The sequence below is a fragment of the Ammodytes marinus genome (assembly GCF_949987685.1).
Source record: "Ammodytes marinus genome assembly, chromosome: 5".
Lineage (NCBI taxonomy): Eukaryota > Metazoa > Chordata > Actinopteri > Uranoscopiformes > Ammodytidae > Ammodytes > Ammodytes marinus.
In genome coordinates this window covers 3,173,885-3,188,399 of record NC_137234.1, presented here as the reverse complement: position 1 = coordinate 3,188,399, position 14,515 = coordinate 3,173,885, and the positions used below count along the sequence as shown (strand labels likewise).

Below are 14,515 nucleotides of genomic sequence, written 5' to 3'. Positions count from 1 at the left end.
CATTGAGCAGGCAAGTCTTATGGAGGCATCCATGTTGGTTGGAATGTCATCAGGTGCATAGTTTAGAATTTAGAATTGTTATTGTCCTTGAAGGCCACTGTAACTTCTGTTATTATTCAAAAGGGGTGGGGTTACCCAGGGAGCGTCGGTAATGGTAAATGGACTTGTATAGCGCTATATCTCCGTTTATCACAGACTCAAAGCGCTTTGCATTGTTTTGTTTTTTTTGTACACATTCACCACACACATTCATACACCGATAGCAGCAGCTACCACGCAGGGTAGGCTTAGCACTAGGGTGCTAAGCTAACTAAGCTAACTATCGGGAGCAATTCGGGGTTCAGTGTCTTGCCCAGGGACACTTCGACATGTGGCGGGGAGACGGGGGATCGAACCTCCGACCCTGCACACCAGAGGCGAATTCCCTACCCACTTTGCCACTGCCGCGTTGCATTCTAGAACTTTCTAGAACTTTCTCGATGATGTCATATTACACACTGCACCTTTAAGATGAAAAAAGTGTTGATTTCTAATGATGACCATATCAAGGTTGCGTTCCAAATCGCATACTCTTTCTTTTTTCTATTCTACATACTACATCTGACGATAAAAAGAATCTAGTTAGGATGCAGTAGGCATACTATTGGGACATACTTTTCTCTCTTATTTCATCATAACATTGCGCCTTGATCTTGCCTCTTGATTTTATATCCGTCGCATCCCCGTTTGTTTTCATAACATGGACCTATAGGCTTCGTCGATGTTACGTCACTTCACGTGCGCACTGGATTGTGGGTCAGAATCGCCCAAATAGGATGCACTTTTCAACACTAACAATCTTGGCCGCATGAAGTAGACCATCCGGGTATTCTAACCATCCTAAATCTGGCCACAAGAATCGGGACATCCTAAATCTTTTTTCTACATACTATATAGTAGAAAGTATGCGATTCGGAACGCAACCATAGTCATTAAAAACACAAGCAGCTGTTCTCAGACTGACCCCATCACATTTGAAATGGTTGGTAGTGTGAGATAATGTTGCATGTTATTACATCCTTTAGTGCTTTGCTGCAGACACCTTGTACAAAAAGTGCATCAATAATCTGGTCAAACCTGTTATAAAACAAAGCCGCACCTGCAGAGCAAAGAGAGGTGGAACAGAAGATGCAAAACCACAATATGTACTGACGTCTCCTTCCTCAACTGACACTAAACTTTAGTCGGAGCGACAGCAGACCTAAAGACTAGACACGTCTCTCTGGAAAAGAAGAAACTGAAATAATCAGGACAGGCATCAGTCTCTGACAAAGACGGGTAAGTACAGCTCATAATATTTACTGTGTTTCTACAGACATTAACACAAACTAATCTACTTAGAAATGTTTTTTTAATGCATGGTGTAAAATAAAACTTTTTCTTGAATGCAAAACAACTACAAAAGTCAAAGGAATACTTCACCTTTTAGCAACCAGCTTTGTATCATTACAAAATCTATAGTATAATACAATGAAGGAGGTTTGTCTTCCCTCAGTTCTTCCCTGGGCACAGCTGTCCTGATTTCTTTAGTGAGAAAAATTATTCTACGTTACATCCTGGGGAAAGAACACAATGTAGAGTAGCATAGAAATTGTCTGAATTGAGTATCACAATGGATTATGAATTATCCGAAGAATTTGTTTGTTTTCACCAACTAACACTTACTAAAGTTGCTGGCTGTGAAGTAGTGGGTGCGGCCTTGAAAGGCAGCTAGTGCATTGCATTGTGGTAGTTGTAGGATTTTCTACCGTTTGAGCAAAAAATACCCTTTCTGCCTTTTTTTGTTGGGCCAGAAGGTGCCAGTTCCAAACATTAATTGACATTTCTACTATATAGGTAACCCAATTTCAATAAACCTTCATCTTTCCAGCTGTGAAATACTACTTTGAAAATTCCAAAGGATTTTCTGGTATTCTATATTAATACATCATTTTCTCTTTGCTTTGTATTGATCAAATAATACATTTAGAAACAATTCTAAAAAACTTTCTGATATGCCAAACTAATCAATAATTATATCATAATTGCTTTTGTCTCTCACTCTTTCATTTGTGATGTTAGAGTATACGAATCAAGATGACTCCTAATATTCCATTTATCTGGTTTAACCTTTACTGAACAAATGATCAAGAAATAGCTAATTACATGTTCTTTTCATAATTTTTGTCCTCAGATTGTAGCCATGTCTGCTGCCAGCTGTCTGCTGACTGAAGATCAGTTCCTGTGCTCCATCTGTCTGGATGTGTTCACTGATCCAGTCACCATCCCATGTGGACACAACTTCTGTAAATCCTGCATCACTAAAAACTGGGATATTAACGTCATGTGTGAGTGTCTCAACTGCAAAGAAGTCTTCTCCACAAGACCTAAGCTGAAGGTCAACACCTTCATCTCTGAGATGGCTGCTCAGTTCAGAGCGTCAGCTCAACAGGAAGCCAGCAGCAGCAGCTCAGAGCAACAAGCTGCAGAACCAGGAGAAGCTAAACAGACGACAGCAAAGGTTCCCTGGTACGTATTCTCAGGAACCGAACTAACCAAATTGAACGCCGTGATGTTTTGCCTGGTGTGTCCGATATGTGTCTGCATGCTCTATGCAGTTTTTGTCCACAAGACACATGATGTTGTTCCTCTGACGGAAGAATATTTAGAGAAGATGGTTGAGCTGAGAAAAACCGAGGCTAAAATCTTGCAGATGATTCAAACAAGACAAATGAAGATTCAGGAGATGATCCAGAAGAGACAACTGAAGATCCAGGAGATGAGACGCTCAGTGGAGCTCAGTAACGAAGGTGCAGACAGAGAGATAGCAGATGGTGTTCAGGTGTTCACCGCTCTGAAGGAGTCTGTGGAGAGAAGCCAGGCCGAGCTAATCAACACCGTCAAAGAGAAGCAGAGAGAGACAGAGAAACAGGCTGAAGGCTTCATCAAAGAGCTGGAACAGGAAATTTCTGAGCTGGAGAAGAGAAGGACTGAGGTGGAGCAGCTCTCACAGTCTGAAGACCACCTCCACCTTCTCCAAAACTTCCAGTCCATAAACACTGCTCTACCAACCAAGGACTGGACAGGGATCAGCATGAGTCCACCTTCATATGGAGGATCTGTGAGGAGAGCTTTGATTCAGCTGGAGGAGAAACACAGTGATCAGATGAAGAAACAGTTTGAGAATGAACTGAAGAGGGCCCAATCGTACGCAGTGGATGTGACACTCGATCCTAATACAGCACATCCCAAACTCATCCTGTCTGATGATGGAAAGCAAGTTAAACATGGAGATATAAGGAAGAATCTCTCAGACAATCCGGAACGATTTGATACTTATGTTCGTGTCTTATCAAAGCAGAGTTTCTCTTCAGGAAGATTTTATTACGAGGTTCAGGTTGAAGGGAAGACTGAGTGGACTTTAGGAGTGGCCAGAGAATCGATCAACAGGAAGGGACAAATCACACTGAGCCCTATGAATGGTTACTGGACCATATGGTTGAGGAATGGCAATGAGTACGAAGCTCTTAATGACCCACAATTCAGTCATTCTCTTAAGTGTCGGCCTCAGAAGGTGGGGGTGTTTGTGGATTATGAGGATGGTCTGGTCTCCTTTTATGACGTGGATGCTGCAGCTCATATCTACTCCTTTACCGGCTGCTCCTTCACTGGGAAACTCTTCCCATTCTTCAGTCCCTGTAATAATTATGGTGGTAAAAACTCTGCCCCTCTGATCATCTCTCGTGTCAATCTCTGAGTAGTGGACAGATTCACAATCATTTATTGTAAAGAAAATTAAATATTTACGAGGGCATTGTGATTTAAATGCTTTGTTTTCTGCTCTTTTTTACATACAATATATTTGACTCAAAACACTTACATTTCTGTGTAACGATGATATTCTTTGGAAATATAATTTGCAAATTTTTGTGCAAATTCCTTAATGCATAACAAAAAAAAGTAATAGTAATTTGCTTAGATGTTTTCTTTTTGTTACATGTTTAGTCCTTTCTGTTCACCAACAAATACTTAAAAAAACCTGAAAAAAGCAAATAAACAACTCCTGAGATAAATCAGTTGGAGATGCTTAAAGTGTTTGTGAGTGTGCAGACTCATTTCTGTATTTCTGTAAGTGTGTTACCTGAACAATCAGAATGAGCACCGTTTGGTTTCTGATGGTCTCGACTGTTCCTGCTGCATTCATCGCTCTGCTGGATACGTTTCTCCATCTGATCTCAGTTAATGAAAAAGAAGAATTTTTTTTTTTATTTATGATCCGCATTACATAAGTCAGACTTAATTTACCATCATATTGTTTCTTGTTTTACTATAGTAAATTGATTGGAAATGCACCTAGGTACATGGTGCACACACTTTAGAAAACATAAATAAGTAATTTACATCCAACAGTAGTTAACAGTAGCATAACATAAACATTTCCCCCAGTCCATTTCAATAGCTGGAGTTAGCTGCATTAGCTCAGTCACAACTTTATAGCCTAGCTTAATTTAGTCAAAATGTTTAACATAACATTACCTGACACATCCATTATCTCTCCAGTGGTCTTGAGCTCGTCTGTTGATATCGTGGCGGATGTTTAAATGAAAATTGTAAATTTCCAGGATATCACCGGCAGGAAGGATGATTCTCTTGTCCATTATGATAACTTTAGATTCAACCGACCCATAGAAAATGTTAAACTCTTGTCAACATTGCCAAGTGGAAAGCATGTGCAGATCACGGATGCAACAGATTCTCAGGAGTTCGCTCGCTTGTCACTTCGACTGTTATTTCCCGCTCGCCTTTCATTGAAAATGTATGTTATGTTAAACTGGAATCTTGGCCTGACTGCATTGAGATGTCTTAATAGAGGTTTAAATTCACAACCGTGAAACAATGTCTAGGCTTACCGAAAACACTATCGTTACCTGGCTGTCACCATTAAAAGCAGGTAATTGAGATGTGGATGCTGCCCCACAGACTGCTAATTGGTTCCTGAGCTAATTAAGCTGATACACAATTGTCATTAACATTATTTTCAAAACACATACATTGTTCTTTTCCTGAACAGGTGTTGATGTATGGTTGAAAAGTTAGTACTTCTATTTATTTTGTTTTTTAATACACTTTCTAGATTTGCCTGAAAGCAATTGGTCATACTTAAAACAGGTTCATGTCAGCATTTTTTCTCCATAATAATTTTGTCAACAACAATAAATCTAATAGAACATAAAACAAATAGAGTCCCAAATAGCAACTGTGTCCATTTGATAAACTCATTCCATTGTTAAATGGGATTTAAAGATGCTAAAAAGGAATGTTTAAACTGGTGTAGGAATTTTGAGCTTGAAGAGAGACAGTAAAAGGAGTGTGTATCCCACTGAACAACATATACAATATATTGTAGCACGATGGATTGACACCACTTGTTTTGTGGTCTGTTAGAGCATGCTATAGACTACAATAAAAAAACATAATAATAAGAAAAAAAAACCTTACAAGTCTTTAGTGCTTTGCTGCAGCTTAAACACACCTTGTACCAAAAGTGTGTCAGGAATCCAGTCAAACCTGAAATGCAACATATACTCACCTGCAGAGCAAAAAGAGGTGGAGCAGCAGACGAAAACCACAACATGCAGTGACGTCAACTTCCTCAACTGTAACTAAACTTTAGTCGGAGCGACAGCAGAAATAACGACTAGACACGTCTCTCTGGAAAAGAAGAATTTGAAATAATCAGGCCAGGCATCAGTCTCTGCTAAAGACAGGTAAGTACAGCTGATACTATTTACTGTGTTTCAACAAACATTTACATAATACTAATCTACTCATAATGTTGTGTTTGTTTTAATGTCTGGTCTCAAAAAAGATTTCTGCTAAAATGCAAAAAAATGCTAAAATCAAGAAATACTTCACTTTTTAGCAACCAGCTTTGTATCATTACAGAATTGGTAGTATATAGTACAATGAAGGAGATTTGTCTTACCTCAGTCTTCCCTGGGCCCAGCTGTCCTGATTTCTTTAGTAAGAAGTGTATTCCAGTGATGTCAAATCCTGGGAAAAAGAACACACTGTAGAGTACCATACAAAGTGTCTGAATTTGTCAAAGTATCACCATAAACTGGATATCATCAAGGTAATTAGTTTGTATTCAACAACTTGCACTCTAAGTAAAGTTTCTGGCTGTGAAGTAGTGGGTGTGGCCTTGAAAGGCAGCGAGTGCAATGCATTGTGGTAGTTGTAGGATTTCTACCGTTTGAGCAAAAAAGACCCGTTCTGCCTTGTTTTTGGGCCAGAAGGTGCCAGTTCCAAACATTAATGGACATGTCTACTATATAGGTAACCCAATTTCAATAAACCTTCATATTTCCAGTGGTGAAATACTACATTTAGAAATAATTCTAAAAAACTTCCTGATATTCCAAACTAATCAATAATTATATCATTACTGCTTTTGTTTCTCATGCTTTAATTTGTGATGTTAGTTAGTTGTGAGTATAGGAATCAAGATGACTCTCCTAATATTCCATTTATCTGGTTTAACCTTTACTGAACAAATGATCAAACAATTGTTAATTACATTTTCTTTTCAAACTTTTTGTCCTCAGATTGAAGCCATGTCTGCTGCCAGCTGTCTGCTGACTGAAGATCAGTTCCTGTGCTCCATCTGTCTGGATGTGTTCACTGATCCAGTCAGCATCCCATGTGGACACAACTTCTGTACATCCTGCATCACTAAACACTGGAATAGTAATGTCCTGTGTGAGTGTCCCAACTGCAAAGAAGTTTTCTCCACAAGACCTGAGCTGAAGGTCAATACCTTCATCTCTGAGATGGCTGCTCAGTTCAGAGCGTCAGCTCAACAGGAAGCCAGCAGCAGCAGCAGCAGCTCAGAGCAACAAGCTGCAGAACCAGGAGAAGTTCCCTGTGACGTCTGCACTGGAACCAAACTGAAGGCCCTGAAGTCCTGCCTGGTGTGTCTGGTCTCCTACTGTGAGACTCACCTGGAGCCTCATCTGAAGATGCCAGGCCTGAAAAGACATGAGCTTATCAAACCTGTAGAGAACCTGGAAGACATGATGTGTAAGAAGCATGATACACCTCTGGAGCTGTTCTGTCAGACCGACCAGACACTCATCTGCATGCTCTGCAGTGTTTTAGACCACAAAACACATGCTGTTGTTCCTCTGAAAGATGAATATGTAGTAAAGAGAGCAGAGCTGGGGACGACAGAGGGTGAAATTCAGCAGATGATCCAGAAGAGACAAATGAAGATTCAGGAGATGAGACGCTCAGTGGAGCTCGGTAACGAAGGTGCTGACAGAGAGATAGCAGATGGTGTTCAGGTCTTCACCGCTCTGAAGGAGTCTGTGGAGAGAAGCCAGGCCGAGCTCATCGACACCGTCAAAGAGAAGCAGAGAGAGACAGAGAAACAGGCTGAAGGCTTCATCAAAGAGCTGGAACAGGAAATCTCTGAGCTGGAGAAGAGAAGCACTGAGGTGGAGCAGCTCTCACAGTCTGAAGACAACCTCCACATTCTCCTAAACTTCCTGTCCCTGAAGGCTGCTCTACCCACCAAGGACTGGAAAAGGATCAGCGTCAGTCCACATTCATATGGAGGATCTTTGAGGAAAGCTTTGAATCAGCTGGAGGAGAAACTCAGTGAACAGATGAAGAAGCCGTTTGAAGCCGAGCTGCAGAGAGTCCAGGAGTACGAAGTGGATGTGACACTCGATCCTGATACAGCATATCCCAAACTCATCCTGTCTTATGATGGAAAAGAAGTTAAACATGGTGGTGTAAGGAAGAATCTCCCAGACAATCCAGAGAGATTTGATACTTGCGGCCGTGTTTTATCAAGAGAGAGTTTCTCTTCAGGAAGATTTTATTACGAGGTTGAGGTTGAAGGGAAGACTGAGTGGACTTTAGGAGTGGTCAGAGAGTCGATCAACAGGAAGGGAAAAAGCTCACTGAGCCCTCACAATGGTTGCTGGACCATATGGTTGAGGAACAACAATGAGTACAAAGCTCTTGCCAGCCCTTCAGTCCGTCTCTCTCTGAAGTCTCCTCCTCAGAAGGTGGGGGTGTTTGTGGATTATGAGGAGGGTCTGGTCTCCTTTTATGACGTTGATACTGCAGCTCTTATCTACTCCTTTACTGGCTGCTCCTTCACTGAGGAACTCTACCCATACTTTGGCCCAGGTCGTTATGATGGTGGTGATAACTCTGCCCCTCTGATCATCTCTCCTGTCGATAACTGAGTAGAATTCAGATTCACAATCATTTATTGTAAAGAAAATTAAATATGTACGAGGGCATTGTAATGTAAATTCCTTGTTTTTCTCGCCTTTTTACATACAATAGCTTTGTCTCAAAACACTTAGATTCTTTGGAAATCATTTGTGCAAAATCCTAAACGCATAACAGAAAAAGAATAGTAATTTGCTTTGATGTTTTTTAACATGTTTAGTAATTTTTGTTCACCGACAAATACTTAAAAAAACGGAAAATAGCAAATAAACACCTCCTGAGATAAATCACTGTTGGAGAAGCTTAGTGTTTGTGCTCTGATAACAGAACTTTTGTTCCTGATGACTGTGTGTGTATTAGTGTGCGGAATTTCTGTATCGAGTGTGTTACCTGAACAATCAGAATGAGCACCGTTTGGTCTCCGACTGCCTGGACTGTCTCTGCTGCATTCATCGCTCTACTGGATACGTTTCTCCATCTGATATCAGTTAATGAAAAAGAAGATTTTTATTTTTATTTACATAAGTCAGACTAAATTTACCATCATATTTTCCTTGTTTTACTGACTGACTATAGTAAATTGATTGGAGATGCACCTAGGTACATGGTGCACACACTTTAGAAAACATACATAAGTAATTTACATCCAACAGTAGTTAACAGTAGCCTAACATAAACATTTCCCCCAGTCCATTACAATAGCTGGAGTTAGCTGTATTAGCATGGTCACAACTTTATAGCCTAGCTCAATTTAGTCAAAATGTTTAACATAACATTACCTGACACATCCATTATCTCTCCAGTGGTCTTGAGCTCGTCTGTTGATATCATGGCGGATGTTTAAATGAAAATGGTACATTTCCAGGATATCACCGACAGGAAGGATGATTCTCTTGGCCATTATGATAACTTTAGATTCAACCGACCCATAGAAAATGTTAAACTCTTGTCAACATTGCCAAGTGGAAAGCATGTGCGGATCACGGATGCAACAGATTCTCAGGAGTTCGCTCGCTTGTCACTTCGACTGTTATTTCCCGCTCGCCTTTCATTGAAAATGTATCTTATGTTAAACTGGAGGAATCTTGCCTGACTGTATTGAGATGTTTCTATAGAGGTTTAAATTCACAAAAGTGAAACAATGTCTAGGCTTACTGAAAACACTATCGTTACCTGGCTGTCACCATTAAAAGCAGGTAATTGAGATGTGGATGCTGCCCCACAGACTGCTCGATGGTTCCTGAGCTAATAAAGCTGAGTGGAACACACACACTTGTCATTAACATTATTTTCAAAACACATACATTGTTCTTTTCCTGAACAAGTGTTGGTGTATGGTTGACAAGTTAGTATTTTATTAATTTATTTTGGTTTTATATCACTTTCTAGTTTTATCTATGCCTGAAAGCAATTGGTCGCACTTATAACATATTCGTGCATGTCAGCATTTTTTCTCTATAATAATTTTGTCAACAACAACATGAAACAAATAGAGTCCTAAATAGTAACTGTGTCCATGGGATTTGAAGATGCAAAAAAGTTACGTTTAACCTGATTTAGGAATTATTTTGATCTTGAAGAGAGACAGCAATGGGAGTGTTTATCCCACTGAATAACATATTCAGTATATTATAGCACGATGGATTAACACCACTTGTTTTGTGGTCTGTTAGAGCATGCTATATACTACAATAAAACAAACATAATAATGAGACAAAGTGTAAAATCTCTGCCAACCATCCTCACAATACTTAAATGCTTTGCTGCAGCTTAAACACACCTTGTACCAAAAGTGTGTCAATAATCTGATCAAGCCTGTGATACAACAAAGCCGCACCTGCAGAGCAAAGAGAGGTGGAGCAGCAGATGCAAAACCACAACATGTACTGACGTCACCTTACTCAACTGAAACAAAACTTTAGTCCGAGCGACAGCAGAACTAAGGACTAGACACGTCTCTCTGGAAAAGTAAGAAACAGGAAAAATCAGGCCAGGCATCAGTCTCTGCTAAAGACGGGTAAGTACAGCTTGTGATATTTACTGTGTTTCAACAGACATAAACACAAACTAATCTACTTAGAAATATGTGTTTGTTTTAATTCATGGTGTCAAAAAAGAGTTCTGCTTAAATGCATAAAAACTGCAAAACTTAAAAAATAACCCTAATTTAAAGGAATACTTCACCTTTTAGCAAACAGCTTTGTATCATTACAAAATCAGTAGTATAATACAATGAAGAAGGTTTGCCTTTCCTCAGTTCTTCCCTGGGCTCAGCTGTCCTGATTTCTTTAGAGAGAAAATTATACTACGTCAAATCCTGGGGAAATAACACAGTGTAGAGTAGCATTCAAACTGTCTGAACTATCACAATGGATTGTGTATTATCCGAAGAATTAGTTCTAACACTCTAACTAAAGTTTACTATTGTGAAGTAGTGGGTGTGGCCTTGGAAGTCAGCAAGTGCAATGCATTGTGGTCAGTGTTGGGAACGTTACTTTCAAAAAGTAATTAGTTATAGTTACTCACTACTTGTTCCAAAAAGTAACTGAGTTACTAACTGAATTACTTTATAATAGAAATAACTAGTTACCAGGGAAAGTAACTATTTGCTTTAGCCTACTGTAAAAAAAAAAAGTTGCTATATGTCAAAATTTGGATTTTTCTGAGCAGTTTTCACAAGTCAGTTGAAATGAGTAGAACAGACAGGTAGGCCTACCTATAGGCTACATAACCTTCAATATGTATTGCACATCAACAGACAGCAAGAGGTCTATCCTGCACCTGCAGTATTTTGTTCTCAACTAAAGTAGTAGAGGAAACTGCTGAATGTACCGTGCTGATCTGCTATCACTGGATTCACTTCAGGGGTATCGGCTAAAACACCACTTAAGGCCAAAAACGTCAAACTATGAAGCATGAGACGATGAGAGGAGGAGTAAGGATTTATCCGCTGTTTATTTCCTTCTTTAACATGCACAGCAGCATACAGATCCCAGGAAAAGAACAATAGCAATATTCGGCTCGTGATGACACGCTAAACAGCTGTTGCAACCGGCGAATCGCGGCCGTTTAATAGCGTGCATAAATGATCATTTATAGAGATCGGGAAACTCAATGCATTTACTCACAAGGGCGATGCAAACAAATTCAGGGAGAACACGTTTCAACCGTGGATTGATAGGTGGTTACTGCGCCAACGTGCACGCTCGTCGCTCACACAACAGAGAGAGAAAGAAAAAGAAACTTCACTCAACAGGCGCTCCGGCTGACTGACGTGACGGCGCTAACTGACAGTTATAATGTCATCCACACTGAATAAAACACAACTTAAAACACACCGGTCTCCTCACTAGCAGTTTGTGTAGTATAGAGCCAGGGGTGCGTTCGGATTACACAGTTTATTCAATCAATTCACAGTAACGCACCGCATTTAACTTTCAGTAACGATAACGGCGGTGTAACGGCGGAAAAAGTAATTAGTTCGATTACCCCGTTACTGAAAAAAGAACGGCGTTACGTAACGCCGTTCTTTTAAACGGCGTTATTCCCAACACTGATTGTGGTAGTTGTAGGATTTCTACCGTTTGAGCAAAAAATACCCTTTCTGCCTTTCCTTGGGCCAGAAGGTGCCGATTTCAAACATTACTGAACATTTCTACTAAATAGGTAACCCAATTTCAATAAACCTTCATCTTTCCAGTAGTGAAATACTACTTTGAACATTGCAAATTCTTTTCTGGTATTCTATATTAATAAATACTTTTCTCTTTACTGCATTGATTTCTCACGCTTTCATGTATTATGCTACAGTGTAGAATTTAAGATGAGTCTTAAATTCTCTAATATTCCATTCATCTGGTTGGACTTTTACTAAACAAATGATCAAAACATAGATGTATTTACAGTTTTTTTCACACCTTTTGTCTTCAGATTGTAGCCATGTCTGCTGCCAGCTGTCTGCTGAGTGAAGATCAGTTCCTGTGCTCCATCTGTCTGGATGTGTTCACTGATCCAGTCACCATCCCATGTGGACACAACTTCTGTAAAACCTGCATCACTAAACACTGGGATAGTAAGGTCCCGTGTGACTGTCCAAACTGCAATAGGGTTTTCTCCATAATGCCCGAGTTGCAAGTCAATACCTTCATCTCTGAGATGGCCAATCAGTTCAGACATTCAACTCAACAGGAAGCCAGCAGCAGCTCAGAGCAACAAGCTGCAGAACCAGGAGAAGCTAAACAGCCGACAGCAAAGGTTCCATTCTACATATTCTCAGGGACCAAACTGAACGCACTGATGTTCTGCCTGGTTTGCCCAATGTTTGTCTGCATGCTCTATGCTGTTTTTGTCCACAAGACACATGATGTTGTTCCTCTGACGGAAGAATATGTAGAGAAGATGGTTGAGCTGAGAAAAATAGAGGCAAAAATCCTGCAGATGATCCAGAAGAGACAAATGAAGATCCGGGAGTTGAGACGCTCAGTGGAGCTCAGTAATGAAGGTGCAGACAGAGAGATAGTAGATGGTGTTCAGGTCTTCACCGCTCTGAAAGAGTCTGTGGAGAGAAGCCAGGCCGAGCTCATCAACACCGTCAGAGAAAGGCAGAGAGAGACGGAGAAACAGGCTGAAGGCTTCATCAAAGAGCTGGAACAGGAAATCTCTGAGCTGGAGAAGAGAAGCACTGAGGTGGAGCAGCTCTCGCAGTCTGAAGACCACCTCCACCTTCTCCTAAACTTCCAGTCCATAAACACTGCTCTACCCACCAAGGACTGGACAGAGATCAGTGTCCGTCCACCTTCATATGGAGGGACTGTGGTGAGAGCTGTGAATCAGCTGGAGGAGAAACTCAGTGAACAGATGAAGAATCTGTTGGAGCTGAAGAGGGTCCAGCAGTATGCAGTGGATGTGACACTCGATCCTGATACAGCAAATCCCAATCTCATCCTTTCTGATGATGGAAAACAAGTTAAAGATGGTGATGTAAAGAAGAAGCTCCCAAACAATCCAGAGAGATTTGACTGGGGTCCTAGTGTTTTATCAAAGCAGAATTTCTCTTCAGGAAGATTTTACTATGAGGTTCAGGTTAAAGGGAAGACTGAGTGGATTTTAGGAGTGGCCAGAGAGTCGGTCAACAGGAAGGGAAAAATCACACTGAGCCCTCAGGATGGTTACTGGACCATATGGTTGAGGAATGACAATAAGTACGAAGCTCTTGCTGGCCCTTCAGTCCGTCTCTCTCTGAAGTCTCCTCCTCAGAAGGTGGGGGTGTTTGTGGATTATGAGGAGGGTCTGGTCTCCTTTTATGATGTGGATGCTGCAGCTCTTATCTACTCCTTTACTGGCTGCTCCTTCACTGAGAAACTCTACCCATTCTTCAGTCCCTATCTTAATTATGGTGGTAAAAACTCTGCCCCTCTGATCATCTCTCCTGTCTGAGTATCAGACAGATACACACTCCTTGAGTGTAGAGGGAATTACATATTTGCCTGTGCACTAGAATGTAAATGCTTTGTTTACTTCAGAATCAAGTTGTATTTTCTGTGGCCAAGACAATTTAAATTTAAACAGCAGCAATTATAACATAACAAATAAAAAACATTTCTCCCAGTCCATTACAATAGCTGGAGTTAGCTGTATGAGCATTGTCACATCTTTAAAACGTAGCTTAAATGAGTCTTAAAAAAACAATATTACCTTACCTGACACGACCATTATTGCTCTGATCGTCTTAAGCTCCTCTGCAGATATCCTTGTAGATGTTAAAATGAAAATTGCAAATTCCCGGGATATTGCCAGAATCGGCAGGAAGGATGAGTCCCTTGTCCATTGTTATAACTTAAATTTCACTGTCCAATAGAAAACTTTGAAGTCTTTACAACTCAAAAATTTAAATTCTGCCAACTGGCAAGCGCGTGCGTGTGATGAGAACAGTGCGACAGTTTCACAGTTAACACGTTTTTTTTTTTAGGTATAAGTACATTTTTGTTACTAATCAAAACTGAAGTTCCATCACTGCAATGCAAATTGGTTTTCTCTGCAAAACAATCTTCATCAAAGCAAGCTTCCTTAACACTGCATCTCAGCAAAATCATGACAAAAATAAAAAAATAAGTTCATGTTAATTCATTTATATAATATAGGCCATCTTTATCTCTACATTTGAACATTACTTGCACTATGTCTGCACTATTTGTGTGTTTATTTGTGTCTTAGACGGCTCTCTTTACATGTGTGTTCCTACTTCCTA

At 40.2% G+C, this 14,515-nt stretch overlaps 1 protein-coding gene across 1 annotated transcript; it reads left to right on the top strand.

The window, feature by feature from the left end:
* Positions 1–1,196: 1,196 nt before the first annotated feature.
* On the top strand, positions 1,197–13,704 carry LOC307251149 (uncharacterized protein; the record flags this gene model as incomplete). The annotated part of the gene is made up of 4 exons (XM_080028470.1): positions 1,197–1,317; positions 2,213–3,763; positions 6,627–7,332; positions 12,770–13,704. Exons 2-4 carry the CDS (start codon positions 2,222–2,224, stop codon positions 13,702–13,704), a joined length of 3,183 nt encoding a protein of 1,060 aa, XP_079884596.1. The 5' UTR covers positions 1,197–1,317; positions 2,213–2,221.
* Positions 13,705–14,515: the final 811 nt, after the last annotated feature.